Consider the following 18,722-nt stretch of genomic DNA (forward strand, 5'->3'; position numbering starts at 1 on the left):
TCAAACCAGGCAGTTTCATTTGTCCACAATTACCTGGGTCTGACCAATAAATATGGCTAGGTAGTCCAAGCAAAACGGTTATTTGTCCGAGTGCCCTGGACTTCTGTTTTATCATGTTACAACCAAGCATTACATCTCAACCAACACAACTTGGGATAGTGATCCGTATCCCCCAGGCCTCTCCATATCAAGGAGTGTAGAAACCAAATACTGCATTAGAAATGGTCTCAATCAATCCTTCAAAATGCCTTGTTGTCGAAGCACTGTTGGTTGTGACAAAGAGCAAACACCACCTCTGTCTTCGTTCTGACTGCTGGAGGAAAAATGAGAACATGCATATGCAAAACCCATGTCTAACTATAGAGTTGAAAACAGCAACTTAGAAAATTTGATGTGTTTAATATGACTATGCGTTAAATAATGACATTTTATATAAGAATGTTATATTTACTGCAAAACGATGATTATAGGGATATCTTGATCAGCAGTTCGGGAAAATGGCACTTTCTACAAATAATAACGATTCGTGCTAAGTGCACAGTTATCCTTTTCAACTTGCTGCTCTGCTAGTTGTCAGGTCAGAGTTCTAAGTTTCCTTGCATGACATTAGATAGACTTAAAAAGTGAACGTGCAACACTTTAACGGGGCGAAGATGTCCCTATGTGACGACGGAGATAATATCACAGTCTGGACCAGTGTCAGCCTGCGACCAGTCCCTCTCTTTAGGTATGATTCAAGCACACCTTCCAAAAGCTTTTCGCATTAGAGTCATTGAACCCAGATCACCAAGTCGGGCGTCATCCCCTTGTCCTCGATAACATGGTTCTCCTCCTTATCTGCTATCACCGAAGCAAGGGAACGTACATTCGGTTACTTTGGCGTTTAGAAGCACTTCCTGTGGACAATTGATGGACCAGATTCATCATATTCCTGCTTGCTGATCCACATCTGTTGGAAGGTCGACAGAGATGCAAGGATGGAGCCACCGATCCATACAGAGTATTTCCTCTCTGGTGGAGCAATGATCTTGATCTTCATTGTGCTTGGGGCAAGGGCTGTGATTTCCTTCTGCATACGGTCGGCAATACCTGGGTACATGGTGGTGCCACCAGACATGACGGTGTTGGCGTACAAGTCCTTCCTGATGTCAACGTCGCACTTCATTATGCTGTTGAATGTGGTCTCGTGGATACCAGCAGACTCCATACCCAAGAAGGCCGGTTGGAAAAGGGCTTCTGGGCACCTAAACCTCTCATTACCAATAGTGATGACTTGTCCGTCTGGCAACTCGTAGCTCTTCTCCAGGGAGCTGGATGAAGCAGCGGTGGCCATCTCCTGCTCGAAGTCAAGGGCGACGTAGCACAACTTCTCCTTGATGTCACGCACAATCTCTCTCTCAGCAGTGGTGGTGAATGAGTAACCACGCTCGGTCAAGATCTTCATGAGGTAATCAGTGAGATCACGGCCAGCCAAGTCGAGACGGAGAATGGCGTGTGGAAGAGCGTATCCTTCATAGATTGGAACGTTGTGGCAGACACCATCACCGATGTCGAGGACGATACCAGTGGTGCGACCGGAGGCGTAAAGAGACAGGACAGCCTGAATGGCGACGTACATTGCGGGGCTGTTGAAGGTTTCGAACATGATCTGTGTCATCTTTTCCCTGTTGGCCTTGGGGTTGAGGGGAGCTTCAGACAGAAGTACTGGGTGCTCCTCAGGGGCAACACGGAGCTCGTTGTAGAAGGTGTGATGCCAGATCTTCTCCATATCGTCCCAGTTTGTGACGATACCGTGCTCAATGGGGTACTTCAGGGTGAGGATACCTCTCTTGCTCTGGGCCTCATCTCCGACGTATGCGTCTTTCTGTCCCATACCAACCATAACACCCTGGAAAGACGAAGATGTGACATTCATCAGTATTGCGTGAATCAAAACCTAATTCAGATCAGAGACGGCCAGGAAACAGAGACGACAAATATTGGGGGTTGATCGATGGTCTCTAATGCAACTCCGGCGAGCTGTTTGAAATATTTCATTGGGAAAGTCATCATTCGTTAGTGCTCACCTTCCTTAAAAAAAGAAAATTTTAATGCCATAAATAAATGCAACTGTTCCACCCTGTCCAGGCGGTGATATACCGGCTGGCTTGTAAGGTACTGGGGCTTTAAATTCGTCTCTAGTATTGAAGGTGATAGAGTTTACCTTTGGTAGATGTTACCTGCTTGTGAACTATAAACGTCTACCGTCTATGATTTATAAATAGTGCACTGGCTAAGTAGCATCTGTTCATAAAAACACCTGGACCGTCCCAAGGTAGGTAAGCATTCCTCATCCATGAGTTTACGGTAGCCAAGGCGACCGCCGACAGATGCAGCACCATATTTGGTGATCAAACTGGGAATGCTGGTGGACCAGCAGACAAAGAAGACTTGCCAAATCGGTGATGAGCTTTTTGTCTTGGACTTAAGAGGCCTACAAGCTTTTGCCAAAATGGTCAAAAATCGTATAAACTGAAAATATACCCTACATAAATTGTCTTAGGTAATATCGGTACTTAATAAGCCTTTATTGATGGAAAATCTGACGTGTTGTACACATTGTGTCGTCTAAAGTGGTGAAGCCGACGCGAGGCACCGGTCTGTCACCGTAGATGACACTGTTGCCAACGAAAAAATGACAACGAAACAAAATGTTCGTTTTTCTGTTAATGTGAGGTTTTTCGCGGACATTTGCCATCTCAGACGAACCAACCATTAGTGTTTATTGTTTTCTCCTAGTTTTGTAAAGCTTTCTCGAAGTTATTTAAGGTAATCTATGAAAAATGTATTGGATATCTCGCTAAGGTCGTCCATTTGGCGTCACTGGATGCGCCTTTGTCTCATGTCGACATTGATTTTGCCATTGACTTTAGCACGCAGGTATGATTAAATTTGGCACAGTTGACAGGATTTGGCAAGAATTAAATGGTCAAGCACGATATGTAAAGACAACTAACCTGATGTCGGGGTCTTCCAACGATGGAAGGGAAGACAGCTCTTGGCGCATCATCTCCAGCGAAACCGGCCTTGCACATGCCGGAGCCATTGTCTACTACCAAAGCTGGATTATCTTCGTCACACATGTTGTAGGATGATGAGTGTAAAACACGGGAAAATACAGGTAAGTTGCTGTTCCGTTGGCTTCGTCGATAAAACTGACGGCTGTGAAAGATTGGAGATGGTTTTATTCGCCGGCTGACTCGGCACGTGCTGCTATTGGAGTGTCTCCATATTTGGCGCGCAGACTGTTGAGGCTGTTGGCATGTGCAATCGGCGCTTGCTCACGCTTTCTTCGCTGCTACATACCAGTATGCAGGATGACTCAATAATCAAGTCGAAAGCTGCGCTAGGTTTCATTAGTTTTTCCTTGCCACACCCACCCAACCATTCGACAAGTTTTATAACCTAATGATCTAGACAACTACTTCTCGGCATTTCAAGATAATTTTGTTGAGACATAGTCACAACATGCGAACCTATAAAGTAAATTTCACTTGCGGGTATGTGAAACTGTACCTTCTAGGTTCCTTCAATAATAGGTATAGATGAGCAATTGCGACCCGTAACAAGAAGACATTACAACCTTCATGCCCCCGATCGCTGTCGTGTACGCTGTGGTGTTCGATGATCATTTGCATTTACCGATACCTCAAATTGGGCTCTTGTCGTATCCAAGTAGTTCATGCGAGGATTGTGGATGCGGATTTCCTTACGCATCCGGTTGTGACTTTGTCCTCAATAGTTTATGCACAAGAGAGTCACATCATGTCTTTAAGAATATGGCTTTGATAAATTGTACGTACTGTAGTCGCCCAAACATGTCAAACACCACATCATTTGAGTGGAGAACCAAAGCTCAGGGTCATCTCAATACAATTTTAACTTCCTAATACTATAGTGCCCATCTGGGAGACATGTACGTCCGATGGCGTCCTGCTGGCAGACATAGGTACTGCATCTAGCAAGTCAAGATGACTCCTGGCGTTTTACAGCAATACCATGCAAGAGGACCAACCAGATTTATATTTGGATCGCAGTCAGCTCATGCTTGCATTTTTGCAACAAAAGAGAATGGAAAAGAACTTCAAGAAAACAATTTTAATATCTTTTGCATATTGTCTTATGGAATGTTAATTACAATACAAATGTACATGAACACTACAATACAACGAATCAGTTCCCATCTTGCAATTTGCAACTTATTGCACAATCTTCAATAATCCATATCTTCAGCATTCAAGTTGTTTTAAAACTGACTGATCAAGTTTTCTGAGCAAGTATACGTGTCTACTGCTATTAGGCCAGTGTCAAAATCTTAGGTGGAGCTGCCCAAAACCACAGTGGCAAACTGAAACCAACTGAGAAGCAGCTTTGCAATTGTAATACACCAAGACTTGTAAAGCCGGCTGAAACCTAGCTAGTGTCCTTGATACATATTTGGTCCTCCTTTTCATCAAGGTTAAAACAGTAGGATTAGGAAAGTTTCCAGGATCAGTGTTTAGAAGCACTTCCTGTGGACAATTGATGGACCAGATTCATCATATTCCTGCTTGCTGATCCACATCTGTTGGAAGGTGGACAGAGAAGCAAGGATGGAGCCACCGATCCAAACAGAGTATTTTCTCTCTGGTGGAGCAATGATCTTGATCTTCATTGTGCTTGGGGCAAGGGCGGTGATTTCCTTTTGCATGCGGTCAGCAATACCTGGGTACATGGTGGTACCACCAGACAAAACAGTGTTAGCATACAAGTCTTTTCGGATGTCAACATCGCATTTCATGATACTGTTGTAGGTGGTCTCATGGATACCAGCAGACTCCATACCCAAGAAAGATGGTTGGAAAAGGGCCTCTGGGCATCTGAATCGCTCGTTTCCAATCGTGATGACTTGTCCGTCGGGTAACTCGTAGCTCTTCTCCAGAGAGCTGGATGAAGCAGCGGTGGCCATCTCCTGCTCGAAGTCAAGGGCGACATAGCACAACTTCTCCTTGATGTCACGGACAATCTCTCTCTCAGCAGTGGTGGTGAATGAGTAACCACGCTCGGTCAAGATCTTCATGAGGTAATCAGTGAGATCACGGCCAGCCAAGTCAAGACGAAGGATGGCGTGGGGAAGAGCGTAACCCTCGTAGATTGGAACTGTGTGGGTGACACCATCACCTGAGTCAAGGACAATACCAGTGGTACGTCCGGAGGCATACAACGACAGTACAGCCTGGATAGCGACATACATGGCTGGCGTGTTGAAGGTCTCAAACATGATTTGGGTCATCTTTTCCCTGTTGGCCTTAGGGTTGAGAGGGGCCTCAGTGAGAAGGACAGGGTGCTCTTCTGGGGCAACGCGAAGCTCGTTGTAGAAGGTGTGATGCCAGATCTTCTCCATATCATCCCAGTTTGTCACTATACCATGCTCGATTGGGTACTTCAGGGTGAGGATACCTCTCTTGCTCTGGGCCTCATCACCAACATAACTGTCTTTCTGTCCCATACCGACCATGACACCCTAAAAGGATAAAAAGTATGAGGATCTTGAGACGTGTTGTTGCAAGTGTTTGTAAATTAATAAAGTTTGAAAGTTGTTGGTGCAGTTGGGTGTACCCCAAGATGACTGAAAGAAAATGGCCAGTTATTGAAAGAACACTAATTTGATCGATAATGAAACAAGACATCAGCTTAGACTTAGAATAGAAAAAAACCAAAGGCTGGTAAATGAGAGCTCAGTCAGCCTGGGGCCATGGATGACAGCAGTAGTATTATGATGATTAGGATGACACAAAGCTGAAATTGAAAATGATTACATTGTTTACCAATACCATGAATCGGTGATGGTGAACTGAAGAGAATGTCAACCACCACCGGCATGACCGGCAACAGCACCAGGTCCAGCTGTCAGCCATGTCATGTGTGTCCAGGCAATCCTGCTCCTGACGTCACACTCACAGTAACAATGCAAATGGGACATTTGAAGTATCGATTATAAAATACAGCCAAAGCTCCAAATACTCGAAAATCAGCGATGGAAAGAACAATATATTTCTCCCATCAAACTGATGAGCAATAAAAGTGCATAACAGTTATAGGGCTGGTGCATGGTTTTGAACGAAGACGCCGATGTTGAAGGATTTTCGATTGGGTACGACAACAATACCAGAAATCCCCGACCTCGAACTTGCGCATGCGCACTAATTACCATCTCGGCCGATCAACGCAGTAGTGCGCTTAGCTAAGGGCAATCTCAAAAAGAAGAGTTAATCAGGCGGTGGGGAGCATTACGCACTTTGCCGATAGCCCATTGGTTTCCTCTAATGTCTAGCTAATACTGTGCGAAATTTCAGTGAATTTAGTCAAAAAAATCCTTTGTCCACCTTTGTACCGCCGCTTTGCATGCATTGATGAAGTTCAAACAGGGAAAATCAGGAAAATAAGCCTTTGAGGCGTTTTTACGGCTCAAAAACTGGCATTTCTAGCGATAATATTTTAGTTGCCGATAGATCCGCGAGAGGGCAATACCATCTAGAGTCATAATAACACTGCTTCTGGTGTTTTGGAACATTTTTTTCTTTGTCCACTTCCATGCCGAAATTGGAGGTTTTAATGATGTGACAGCAAAAAATTGAATTGGTCATTGCGAGGGGGTCACTAGGGAGCTTGGGGGGTTGATCTATGCAATATACCTAGTTTTAAATCGTGCTTGTTTCATGCTAATGTGAAACACCATCATTCTGATACTACTGAGATTTAAATTTTTCACTCTAGATTTTAAATGAAGTTTGAAAATTTCATTTTTCACTTGATGATCATGCTAATCATGACTGCATGAGTCCAGTTTCCCTGCACCCAAAGTTTATTACTGATGGTAGCTTTCCTATATCTAATTGTCTAATGTAAAAAAGTTGGGCATTTTGTGGGGGGTGTACTGTGGTCTTGGCCTCTCCTACCTTGGGGGTGGGGGTGGGGTGGGGATGGGGTGGGATGGAGGTTGGTCTTGTTGGCATCCAGGTTTGAAATTGATGTAGGCATTCCAGTAATTTGATTGCAAATTTGTTAGATCCTCTGGTGAACAGTCATATCAGGTGGGAGCATACAAACAAGGACATCAGGGACGCTGTCCTAAATAAAGAGGTGTCCTGATTATGATCACCTGTGTCCTCGAACACAAGACGTACGATCGTTTAGCCAAAACATACTGCGAGCCGTACTTTTGAGGTACATTGTGTCTCCGCGGTATAATACGATATCAATTTAGACCAAGGGACCAAATAATGCTGTCCTCTCTCAAAGGTGTCCTCACACAGAAGGTAATTCTCTGAATACACCCCGTCTCGTTGAGGCTGCCATTGTGATTGATTGCTGCGAGCTGATTCGTCAATGGCGGCACGTGACTGATTACACTGGCGGCCTCTATCGGACGGCGTTGGTCGGGTTTTTCTGGTGTTGAGCACAACTCGCTCTGTTTGGGCGGCACTGTACATGCATGCATACAACATGTACCAAGTGAAATGTCGAAAAAGGCAGAAAATGGAAGACAATATTATGTTACCAACCTGATGACGTGGTCTTCCAACGATGGAAGGAAATACAGCTCTTGGAGCATCGTCTCCGGCAAAACCAGCCTTACACATGCCGGAGCCATTGTCTACCACCAAAGCAGCAACATCATCGTCACACATTATGTCAGATAAGTCTGGAAAACACGGGAAATCAGAAGGGTGCGAGTGAGCGGTTCGACCTCAGAAAACTGACAGCGCAAACAAGATGCAAGAGGTTTTTATGTGGCGTGACGCAAAGTGCGACGGACGTAATGACCATATTTGGTAGGATACTTCCATATTTGGAAATGTGTCAGTTGTCCGCGCAACGAAGGGATTCCCTGGTCCCGAAGATGAACACGAATAACAGGGTCAGTCGTATGCTCCTCCCTCGCACCGGGATCTAGTGCCGATCGAGGAAAAGACCCTCAGTGAAGTTCAGGATGAAACTTTACCGCCCTCAAGTGAGATTCGCACTCAGCAGTCACAACCCTCGAGGTCCAGCACGAGTCCACTTAAGTCTAAACGTCCTCTAGCAGAATACGAGTATAAACCGATGCCAATGAAGTTCCCGCCTTTTGCGCCCTTTCCGCTCATGTCTTCACAATGGGCGACGTACCTCATGGCGCAATCAAGGCCGAGATAAGATCACTTTAATAGTCTTTAGCGGGCTTATTATAAACCGCGAGATGCGGTTAACGGTAATCATTATCTGCATGAGGAGATCATAGTCATTATTGTGGATTAGCGACGGCCTTAGCTCAAGTCGATTCGTCATGTCCCTTGAGCATTATTGCAGACGTTATGACCATTTATGGAAGTTTTCTAAAACTTTTTAATTCACCAGTTCACCGCGAATATATTGTAGCAAATGCACTTAACCAGTATCTAGGAAAAGTTCAGGAGTCGAGGATTACTGTACATTCAAAAACCAGCAAACAATTGGTATTCTGCGGATGGTACAGATTTTTTAATGTAAGAGTCCATGCAGATAGTTAACGACTAAATACTTATACACGTTTCCCAGATAGCAAAATTTATGGGCCCCATATGGCTATTGATTCCCCCAGCACATTCAGATAGGGACTTAAATGTGACAGGAGTTGTGAGACCAGAACAACTTTGAGAAAAACCCCTGAACAGCAAGCCAAATAATGATATAGTTCGAGGAAGATTAGTTTCATAATAAATACATCATAAGCTTTATTTCGTTTGTTTTATACATCTAGTACAAATACATGGACAGGACCCTCACATGTGACACAACAATAAGATAATCAAGTCAAAGATGAATATCTTCACTCATGCGCTTGTAATGGACTGAAACTTCTTAACAAAATATGAATAATGTATAAACAACGTCTTCAAAGTCTGATTTCTGTCTGGAAAAAGGTGCATCTATTACTTGCATCATGCAAAGCTAAAGGACTAATGAATGGACCTCCTACTTAGAGCCATGAGCAACAAAGCTCCAACAAGTACAACACCCAGCTAGTCCCAATTGATCATTTTCATTCTATTTCATACAGCCAGCAGCAAACCTCTCTTCAGTTCAAAGGACAGAAATATTTCAGTCCCAAGATAGTCCTAACAGAGAGGTTTTAATGTACATCCCCACAATAAATAGCATTCGATTTGTTATTCCAGTGGAGTATGCACATTATTTCATTATTTGAATTTGAATTTATACAGTAATGTTTCATGGATTAAATGGTGACGGAATGTCATTATACAGAATGTCTTCACACAAACACTGCACAATACATTTTCTCTGATGAAGCACCAGTTTTATGCTCTTGATTGCAGATGCATTTTTGATGCTAGATCACTGTAATGCTTGCTGTCTGGTTTGGTTCCTTTGCTCTTTACATAATCCAGTGTCTGAACCTGAAAAAATATTTATGAAAACCTTTATCCCATCTTAGAAAATAGAGAAGTACATGTACTGTTAGTACAATCCATTAGTCCTGTACCACGAAACAGCATTTCAAGAATCAATAAGGGACCTTCTCTTCCAAAACGAAAATGAAGTTGAAGTCATGAATACACTTGAAGATCTTCAAGACCGTGTTTTAAGTAGTTTCCATAGAATCTGACTTTGAATACTCTTATCCGGGGACCAGTATCTTTACATGTACATGTCAGTAGAACCTCTCTATTAAGGACACCCTCGGGACTGATAAGAGGTGTCCTTAATAAAGAGGTGTCCTGATTAGGGAGGTCAAACTGAATGGAAACAACAACTTTGGGAACAAAACTAGTGTACTTGATAGAGAGGTTGTCCCTAATAGAGAGGTGTCCACTAAGGGAGGTTCCACTGTATTTACATGTACCTACAATTATACATGTAGGGGGGGTTTCAGTGGTCAGCCAGAGTTGCATTTTTCTTACCATTTGTTTGGTGTCATCCGGGGACCAGTATCTTTACATGTACATGTCAGTAGAACCTCTCTATTAAGGACACCCTCGGGACTGATAAGAGGTGTCCTTAATAAAGAGGTGTCCTGATTAGGGAGGTCAAACTGAATGGAAACAACAACTTTGGGAACAAAACTAGTGTACTTGATAGAGAGGTTGTCCCTAATAGAGAGGTGTCCACTAAGGGAGGTTCCACTGTATTTACATGTACCTACAATTATACATGTAGGGGGGGTTTCAGTGGTCAGCCAGAGTTGCATTTTTCTTACCATTTGTTTGGTGTCAGCTAAGCCATGCTTCTGCGCCAGTGTCCACAGATTGAGTGCCAGTCCGAACATATCATGATTCCTGATGTCTCCATGGGCTAGAATGTGACTGAACAATTCGAAAGCAATTGTTGACTGGCGCTTTAGTTGCTGAAAGACAAATCAATTTTGCCGTAAATAACTCATTCTCAAACTTTTGCTTTCAGTACATTAGTAGTTCCACCTAGAATGACTGGAGCCCAAGACATCAACTTTGAATGATATCCTAGCAGTATATCGGCCTAGTATGAAAGGGGTTAACTAAAATACTGGGATTAAAAGCCGAATTTTCAAACATTTTTCCATTATCATGTATCTGGTACTACATGTAGAGCCTACCTCAGTTGACTCCAAAGTCTTTAGATGAGTCAATACTTCCTCCATCAATGTTGTACAAATCTTTTTGATTTCATTCAGGAACTTTGGGTCGCTTCCATACATAGCATCATTGGAGTCCACTGTAAAGAATACATGTAGGACATGATCAGGGGACTGGTCAATGTCAGGCAACTCCTTTTGCATCCTGCGGAAATCATTTATGGGTTAATGTTCACTTTTCCAGCCCTGTACACAAACCCATGAGACATTCGCCCTCATTTGGTGAAGTACAGGTGTAGACCACCTTTAAGTCAGCACCGAGATTAAACTATCAACCTCGGTTCTAGTACCGTACTTCTATGATTTGTATGAATGAAACCACACTCAGATCTCTTTGAATCGAGGTTGCAGTGCGCACCTTGAAGGAGACACTGCTGACACCTCTTTATACTGCTGATCATGTTGGTTTATCTGCCCAGAATCGGTGCTTTAATCATTGGATTCAAATTCAATGGCGTACTTACTATTGTCAACGTGGTAGGCATAGCTCTCTTGTGACATTGCTGATAGAAGATTGAGCACATCCATGTAGAGGCGAATCTTGGTGTCATTATTCATGTCCCAGGTGTAGTTCTGGAGAATGTTCAGCAGGCCACGGATCAGGTAGAGTACTCCTTGGTCTGGGCTGTCCTTAAAATGAACAAAGGAAACCATCACACTGCAGGACTGTACAGCTACATGTATAGAGTTCTCCAGTTCTATTGTCTATACCATTGGTAAGCATTGTTGACTGTGCACCCTTTATTTATCATTGCTGGTTGAATGTAAACAATCATGAAATGACAGTGAATTGTCAAGTTGCTCCAGACATACTTACTTGAACAACAAGCAGAGTTGATGCAAAGTTTCTGATATATTCTGCGAGTAGCATTTCAGAATTACGTTGTTTCCCATCAATCTCCATTGTCTTTGGTACCTCAGGGATGAGGGAGATGGAGGCTTTGTAGAAGGCATCAGCTGAAAGAGCGACAATGATGGAAAATCATTACATACAGTCCCCAAACAGGTGAATGATGTACCAGCTTCAAAGGTAGGTGCATTGACTAAGGCCTAGCAGACTGGTCCTGGTCAAAGTAAAGGAAAATGTCCACATTCAGGATAAACTTTGTTATTTTTCTTAGAAGAGAGGGGGTTCTTCAGAGAAAGCCTTACAGTACAGTACAGGCACTAGCTGTACAAAAAAGCTACTATAAAATTAGCTTGAAGTCAACAAAATACACATCTTAGGATAATCACTGAGACAGTGGACACCTCTTTTGGCTGGACACCATCTCTATTAAGGAAAATGATTGACCTATATAATCTGGACACCTATATTTAGGACACTTGTCAGTCCCAAGAGTGTCCCCAATATAGAGATGAGGTATCAACATTACCAGACATAATTTTGAGTGTTTTAACTCGCCTTGAGATAAGCACTGATTGAACATGGCCACTTTGCCTGTTTGTAAGTACAAGTTGAGTTGAGTGAAGACACCTTGGAGCGACGGAATGGTGATGAAACAATACGCAGCACATGCCTGCAATAACAAAAGGTGCACAAGTGTATGTTTCATAAATGGATTATAATATTAAAACTTTATAATTGAGACCATGAGATGAGGAAGGTGCGTGCCAAGCAATTTACAACCAAAAGGTCAAAGGTAGAGACAGGTAATCCCAAAATTAGCCACTTACCCGGACAAATGCTGCTGTCTTTCTCGTGTGGTTCCCATTCACAACTGCCCGGGTCTCTATGGACAATTTGTTCACATTCTGAAAAATACATGTAGATTACCGGTATAGTGTTGAATTAAATCATTTTCACATATTAGAAGTAATGAACTAATTGCTCTTGTTCAATTACATGAACATCATTTTCCCACTAAATGCATACCTGAATCAACTGTATCAGCACTGCATCAAGATTGGTGAAACTCGCTCTAGCTTCAACAAAGAAACTTAGCTGTTGCTCAAAGTCCCGCCCAAATGAAATCCTTGTTACAAAGCCACTGATTAGTTTGGCTATGGAATTTCTTTCATCGTTTAAAGTCAGAGCACTGAAACAGAAATAAGAAGAGTCAAGATATAGTTCACTTTCTTTATCAATGGGGTGTAAACTTGAAGGTTACAATAGTGTGTCAGAGCCATTGGGTAAAAATTGATAAACAAAACAAAGAAGAAAGGTGAGAAACACTTACTTTACAGAGTCATGCATGGTTTTGCATATGAACATCAGGGCATTCATGATGACTGGGTCATTGGTGGGGTCAAGTTGGAATCTGGAAAAAACGTAATGTCATAAACCAACTTGACAGGAAGTGATTAAATATAAATTGATTGTAAATTCATGCAGAGTTGGTGAAGTTCAAAAGATCACAGCTAAGTCCAACAATATTCAAGTTGATAAACTGGCCCCTTTGTTAGATAGTATTATTGCTTAACTACATGTACATACACCACAACACAAACTCCACTCTGTTATGGTGACTTACTTTATAAAAGCTTCCATGATACTCTTGCAGACTTCCACTTTGACAGACTCTTTCTGGAACATGTCTATGAAGGGCAGAAACTTATCCTAAAAGATTAAACACTTCACTTTAAACTCAGGCTTTCTCAGAGACGGCAAAGTGAAATACACATGTAGGAGAACATATGCTTTCCAGAAAGAAGAGGCGTAAGAAATGATAGTCTAAATCGCACTGACCTAGGAAACAAGCTACGATGTGAGCATGTAACCTCAAATCAGGAGGCAAATCCATTATTTAGCATATACCTCCCTTAAATCTCGACTTGTACTTACCAAAGCAAATAATGCAGAAAAGTCATGAATATGAGCCAGGACCTTCGAGACTACGGACTGCAACTGAGGGTAATGATCTTCAAAAGCTCGATCAGGAGACATGTGCTTGATGATGTCAGCAAGGACTGTGTTCACCTCACGTTTCTAAAAATAAAGTGTTCTGTTTTAGATACAAGCACAATAGCAATTCTTCAAAGGTTATTCCATCAATCTTCGCGAAATTTCTCCACCACCTGCATGCCTTGTGTTTAACCTCAATCATTCAGGATACTTGGGAAACTGTAAAATGAAACTTCATCAATGTCACCTCATTGAAACAGAGACTTTCTGAAACTTACCGAAAAATGCTTGACAACATACTCAATCCAGACCTCAGCACATGTGATGTAATCCTGAAAAATTGATGGAAAACTGTTTTGACACATCACTCAAAAGATTCATATCAAAATACTCGGTACCGGAACAAAAGATACAAGTGCTAAAACATGTACAGGAAATGCTCACTTACCGATGGGTTTTTCAGCTTCATAATGACTTTCCAGACTTCATTGAGAACAGCTAGCCTCTGGTCTTCAGGTGGGTCTGCCATAACTAAACACAATCCAAGGGTCCGATGAAGAAGATGCTGAAAATGAAGTAGTGAATTTACTCTTACAATCGACCAAAGTATCTGACACTGCAATTTCTGAACATTAAATATGGAACTGTTTTGGGTCAGCAATGCAATTGCAGCCAACGGCGTTTTATATTATATTCTTTATGATGTTTTAAACTATACATTTGCTCTATGTCTCTTGAGAGACAAACCTTTGGGAATCCTGTCTCTTCACATTCTTTTATCTGGGCTGTAAACTGTGTGGCTCTCTCAGCAATGTATTCAGGTTTGAAGGCAGACATTATCGAATTCAGAAGAAGGGCACTGAAAATACAACAAAGCCGTACATTCAACTATCTCCAGTGTCAAAGTTTCTAATATACATGCTTCATGTACACAAGAGTACATTGTTACAAAGAGTTTTGGTACAAACTATTTGAATCCAAATAGATTTACAATTATAAAAATCTGAACCCCACTTCCAAAAGGTTAACATAATTCTTGACAACTAAAGGTTTTAACTAATGCACAACAACTTTAGAACACATATAGAAGGTGACGATTTACCTGTTGCACTGTTGTTTACATTTCTGCAGAACGTCCATAAGCGTACGATCTGATGCATTGTGGGCAATAGACTGCAGCAACCAATCCAACGCAGGCGAGTACAGCGTCAGGTAGCGTGGCATCTCAACTTTCTGAACAGCGAGAATGTTTTGTACAGAATCACTCTGAAGCTACAATGAGACAGATCATTTTAGTAAATTGGAGAATGACATTATAAAATGATGCTTATGTTGAAAAATTAACATGTCACCTCTCTGTTCTCAGTTTTAGTAGGTTAATGTGGCATCTCCATGCGGGGTTGCCAAGAGTAATACATGAGACAACAGATATAGCCAAGGAAGTAATATTTCATCCATGAATATCAATCACATTGATGAGAAATATTGGCTTGAGTAAATGCCAGAAATAACTGCAATGATCCTCTTCACACACAATGAAAGTGTTTACAAAGCATGTTGATCACGAAGTTGTAAGTTTCCTTGATTTTCACCCAATGAACGCTGACAAAATTTAGAACTATTAAGAGGATTACCTGAGGGTATGAGATGAGAAAGTCATTGAACATGAACATGAGGTAGTCCCTGTTCTTTGGAGCAACTTTCATGCCAACCTGAAGAGACAATTAGATAGACAAAATAACAATTTGGATCACTTCACATCTGAAATCCAGCAGGATTCAATGACACAACATGATTTTATCTACACTAAATAAACACAAATATAAGCAATGCAGAAGATTTACTTTGTAACCAGACACTCAATTTCTTTGTCTATTCTGATGGTGATTACTTGACCGTGATCGGATTTCACTTGCTAAACTTACCCTAGATAGATAGCACCTGGCATAGACAGCGACCAATGGATCTCCTATACCTTTGATCATGTGGGACAGTCGCATCAGCGCATCGGAGAATTCACTGAAAACATCAATTGAGTAGCCAATGAAAATCAAGCAACAAATTTCGGTGTGGAAATCATTGGTTATTCCAGCACAATGTTGATTAAACAAAACCTTTATCATTTTTATGTACAAAATGGTGAAAATGAAATTCAGACTAATTGGCAAGGCAAGAGATTGCTGAACCAGCAAATATACTTGGGTTTGACAACAAACATAATTTTATTTACTTGTCATGAGCAGTTAAAATGTATCAAGAATACAAAAACAATCAACTTACTTTGCAGCGAGAAAGCTGCAGCACTTGAGGATGGCCATTTCCACATAGAGTCTTGGGACTAGTTCTCTAATGGATGCAATCTTGAAGAACCAGTTACGACATGTTTCCTTGGCAGAGTCTGGCACCTGGTCAGGGGTGAAACTTTCTTTAAAGGAAAACAGAAATAATTGTACAGGATAAACAGGACTAACTGACATACTAGGACTTGGACTCTTCACTAGAGGTTTATGTATTTTTAAGGATTTAGACTGATGTGAAAATAAACTGACCATCAGTACATTTGCATTTGTGCATTCTTACCATGGATCAATTGAAGTAGCCCAATCTTAAAATCTGACGCCAAATTTTAAACAGATTGACTGACCTGGTAATTGCTGTGCCATGTGACTTCCTTTCGGATAGTATGATGATTTACACATGATTCGCTCATACACAAGTTTACCTGAAAATACAAGCAAAGGCAATTATCAGTCGGGAAACATGATTCAAAATATTAGTTCCATTCATCACAGAAAATGAAAAAAGCATTACCAAGAATGGATAAATACTATTTTTTATCTGTTCTACATGTAGGTATTGATAAACCAATCTACATCCTATATACATATAGGTAAAATTGAAGCAAAATCTGGATTGAAATAGAAAAGAACTTGAACTATATAACATCTTAAATGTAGTTGTCATTTATCAATCGGACCTGTAACATACAACACTCACCAAATGTATCCAGTATATCTGTAATGAGGACAAACTTGCTTGGGTAGAACTGAATGACTGTAGTTTCTGATAGTACTTTAGCACACTGTATGGCAATCTTTAGCGACTTGACTCTCTGATCGAGGTCCCAGGCTGTGATCAAGGCTTGGTTCAACTCATCTATCCGGGTGACATATTCTTGCTGACTCAAATTCAACATTTCTCTGACGGAGCCCTGAGGTAAAGCATATGTATTCACATCATTTCACATCCAAACAACACTGGGTCCCAGTTTGAAAGCCATCAATACAAGCCCTTATTGGCAACTCATTCTTTTTCAAAATATGAGCTGATTCAAAGTCAGTGAAATAAACTTTTATATATGTCCATGAGAGCACAATGTCAATGCAACCCAAAACACGCCTAAATCTGTCTTACAGTCCGGTGTGGTGGAAAGGATTGAAGAAAACAAACTGAGTCAGTAATTTAGGTCAGGGTAAAAACAATTCGATGCAAAATTTCCCCTTACCTCCTCAAAATCATCAAGCTGCTCTAAACGATTCTTGACCTTATCTGTCACTGTACCAGTTGTTGTTGTCTTAACCACCACTGCAGGTAAAGAATAAAAAACATAAACACGTAACCAGAAGTTGGCCTACCTGTATGGCAAAAGGACATATAAATGAGAAATAGTGCAAAAAATTGTTACAAACATTTTACCTCTTTCTTTATCTGATGCCGATAAGAAACTTGTTGTAATTGACAGCTTCTCTGATGTTGTATACTTGGATAGGATGGTGGCACGTTTGGATGACCATGGTTCAATGAAATCATCAGGCTCACTCGAGGAGGAGGAGTTTGTGCTTGACCTCGGCCTTGTGTCCTGTCAGAAGTAAAATACATTATTCGACATGAAATCATCACCTATAACATGTATAAAGTTCCCTGCTTGTAATCAACACACAATAGTTCGCCACTGAACACTGGATAGGTACTTTGACACTAATATATTGTAGATTTATACTTCCCCAGCTGAAAAGTCCCTGTTTATGGCAGACTTTTCTAATCAAAATCTGCATCCTGGAGTTACCATGTAGGAGTCTTCAGTATACATACCTTTTCCTCAATTGTCATCTGCCTGGCCATCTGTGAAAGAGGGTCAGATTGGGCAGCAAATTGTGAGAGTGGATCAGTGCCATCGAAACCTGAGTCAAGACTGAGAGGATTAGCTAGGTTTTTACTCTTGCTGGGAGTAGTGCTCTTAATTGACTTGCGGGATTTGCTTTCAGATACCTGGAAAGAAAACAGTGTTTTTTCTGAAAGATCAAAAATGCTGGTGCATATCAAGCAAGTTGTAACTCACACTCTTCTTTTAGTAAATTCTCTTCTCCCAGGGTGATAAAAACTGAATTTTCATTTTGTACCAAGATAGCTTTCAAAATAGACTGAGAAGAAGTTCAAACTGGTGCTTACAGTGATTGCCTTCAGAGGGTGACTGTTTGTCTCCTCTCTACTGAGAACTTCCCGCTTTCTTTCAGCCTCATAGTTCCTTTGTTGAGATATCCTGTAAAGCAATCAATGAGGAAAAACAATGACTCAAAGACCACTGATTCCATCTCGTCAAAGAGGTTGTCATATTTTCAACTTCATCAGTATTCAAATGCCCCATCCCCAGTTTCCCGCCGTTCACTCAATCTTAAACCATCTCATTGACTTCCCCCTTTTCTTCTTATCTTGGTGTGAGCTTCCAATTCAATGGTGGTTCTTAACAATACATGCCTTAGCTCAGGCTCAGGTCCAGTACTGCTGTCATGGCTGTTCTATTCTGCTAACAGTAACAAGCCAATAGAGGCCCTTACACCTCTTTACATGTTCACAGACAGCATGCAGTTCAGTCAATGATTTTAGCGCTCTGCCTCTCATCCTCAGGCTCTGGCCTCTTGCCTGCTCTGCCTGGCCAGGGAGCTGAGGGACTGACTCTCACTCAGTGACTGCCAGGGTCTGGGGAGTTCAGTTCAGCTGCTCAACTCCAACTGCAACTGTGTGTGGCGACGAAATACATGTGAAACACTCTTACAACTCAGGCAATCAATTCATATAACAAAATGTTTAAAACATGAGTAGAAAAGTGAAATTTAAGGAAAATAAGTGGGCGTGTTTGTAATGTTTTTACCATTCGTGGGTCGCCATCTTGACCAAGTCACATGACTTCACCGGAAATCGGGGCTTGAG

At 41.6% G+C, this 18,722-nt stretch overlaps 2 protein-coding genes across 3 annotated transcripts; both read right to left on the reverse strand.

Annotated features, from left to right (window-relative positions):
* Positions 1-354: 354 nt before the first annotated feature.
* On the reverse strand, positions 355-7,762 carry LOC135493292 (actin-2-like). 2 transcript variants are annotated; one of them, XM_064780531.1, is made up of 3 exons: positions 7,584-7,762; positions 4,801-5,542; positions 355-1,623 (listed from the first exon to the last, which is right to left on the reverse strand). In XM_064780531.1, the coding sequence occupies exons 1-3, from the start codon at positions 7,707-7,709 to the stop codon at positions 884-886; spliced, it is 1,608 nt and encodes a 535-aa protein (XP_064636601.1). In that variant the 5' UTR covers positions 7,710-7,762; the 3' UTR covers positions 355-883. The 2 variants fall into 2 exon arrangements, with proteins under 2 accessions (XP_064636601.1, XP_064636593.1); XM_064780523.1 differs by lacking the exons at positions 4,801-5,542; positions 7,584-7,762 and adding an exon at positions 2,997-3,182 and having other exon boundaries at positions 370-1,888.
* A 984-nt stretch (positions 7,763-8,746) lies between these two features.
* On the reverse strand, positions 8,747-18,715 carry LOC135493306 (VPS35 endosomal protein-sorting factor-like). Its single transcript, XM_064780544.1, has 25 exons — positions 18,664-18,715; positions 17,964-18,054; positions 17,607-17,783; positions 17,211-17,373; positions 17,020-17,099; positions 16,512-16,725; positions 16,159-16,236; positions 15,795-15,939; positions 15,440-15,533; positions 15,149-15,226; positions 14,617-14,786; positions 14,262-14,373; positions 13,963-14,079; positions 13,793-13,846; positions 13,455-13,598; positions 13,144-13,229; positions 12,850-12,930; positions 12,546-12,708; positions 12,347-12,424; positions 12,075-12,189; positions 11,487-11,626; positions 11,134-11,299; positions 10,631-10,749; positions 10,256-10,402; positions 8,747-9,455 (listed from the first exon to the last, which is right to left on the reverse strand). The coding sequence occupies exons 1-25, from the start codon at positions 18,678-18,680 to the stop codon at positions 9,357-9,359; spliced, it is 2,928 nt and encodes a 975-aa protein (XP_064636614.1). The 5' UTR covers positions 18,681-18,715; the 3' UTR covers positions 8,747-9,356.
* Between the last annotated feature and the right edge of the window lie 7 nt (positions 18,716-18,722).

The sequence above is a fragment of the Lineus longissimus genome, chromosome 1 (assembly GCF_910592395.1).
Source record: "Lineus longissimus chromosome 1, tnLinLong1.2, whole genome shotgun sequence".
Lineage (NCBI taxonomy): Eukaryota > Metazoa > Nemertea > Pilidiophora > Heteronemertea > Lineidae > Lineus > Lineus longissimus.

Coding starts and splice junctions, on each gene's coding strand:
- LOC135493292 (XM_064780531.1), bottom strand. CDS start 7,709: ATGTGTGACGATGATGTTGCTGCTTTGGTGGTAGACAATGGCTCCGGC. Junction 5,543..7,583: donor TTGGAAGACCACGTCATCAG/GTTGGTAACATA, acceptor TTATCCTTTTAG/GGTGTCATGGTCGGTATGGG. Junction 1,624..4,800: donor CATGAAATGCGATGTTGACA/TCCGAAAAGACT, acceptor CCTTCAACAGCC/CCGCAATGTACGTCGCCATT.
- LOC135493306 (XM_064780544.1), bottom strand. Junction 16,726..17,019: donor AGCTTGATGATTTTGAGGAG/GTAAGGGGAAAT, acceptor GCTTTACCTCAG/GGCTCCGTCAGAGAAATGTT. Junction 14,374..14,616: donor TGTAAACAACAGTGCAACAG/GTAAATCGTCAC, acceptor TTGTATTTTCAG/TGCCCTTCTTCTGAATTCGA.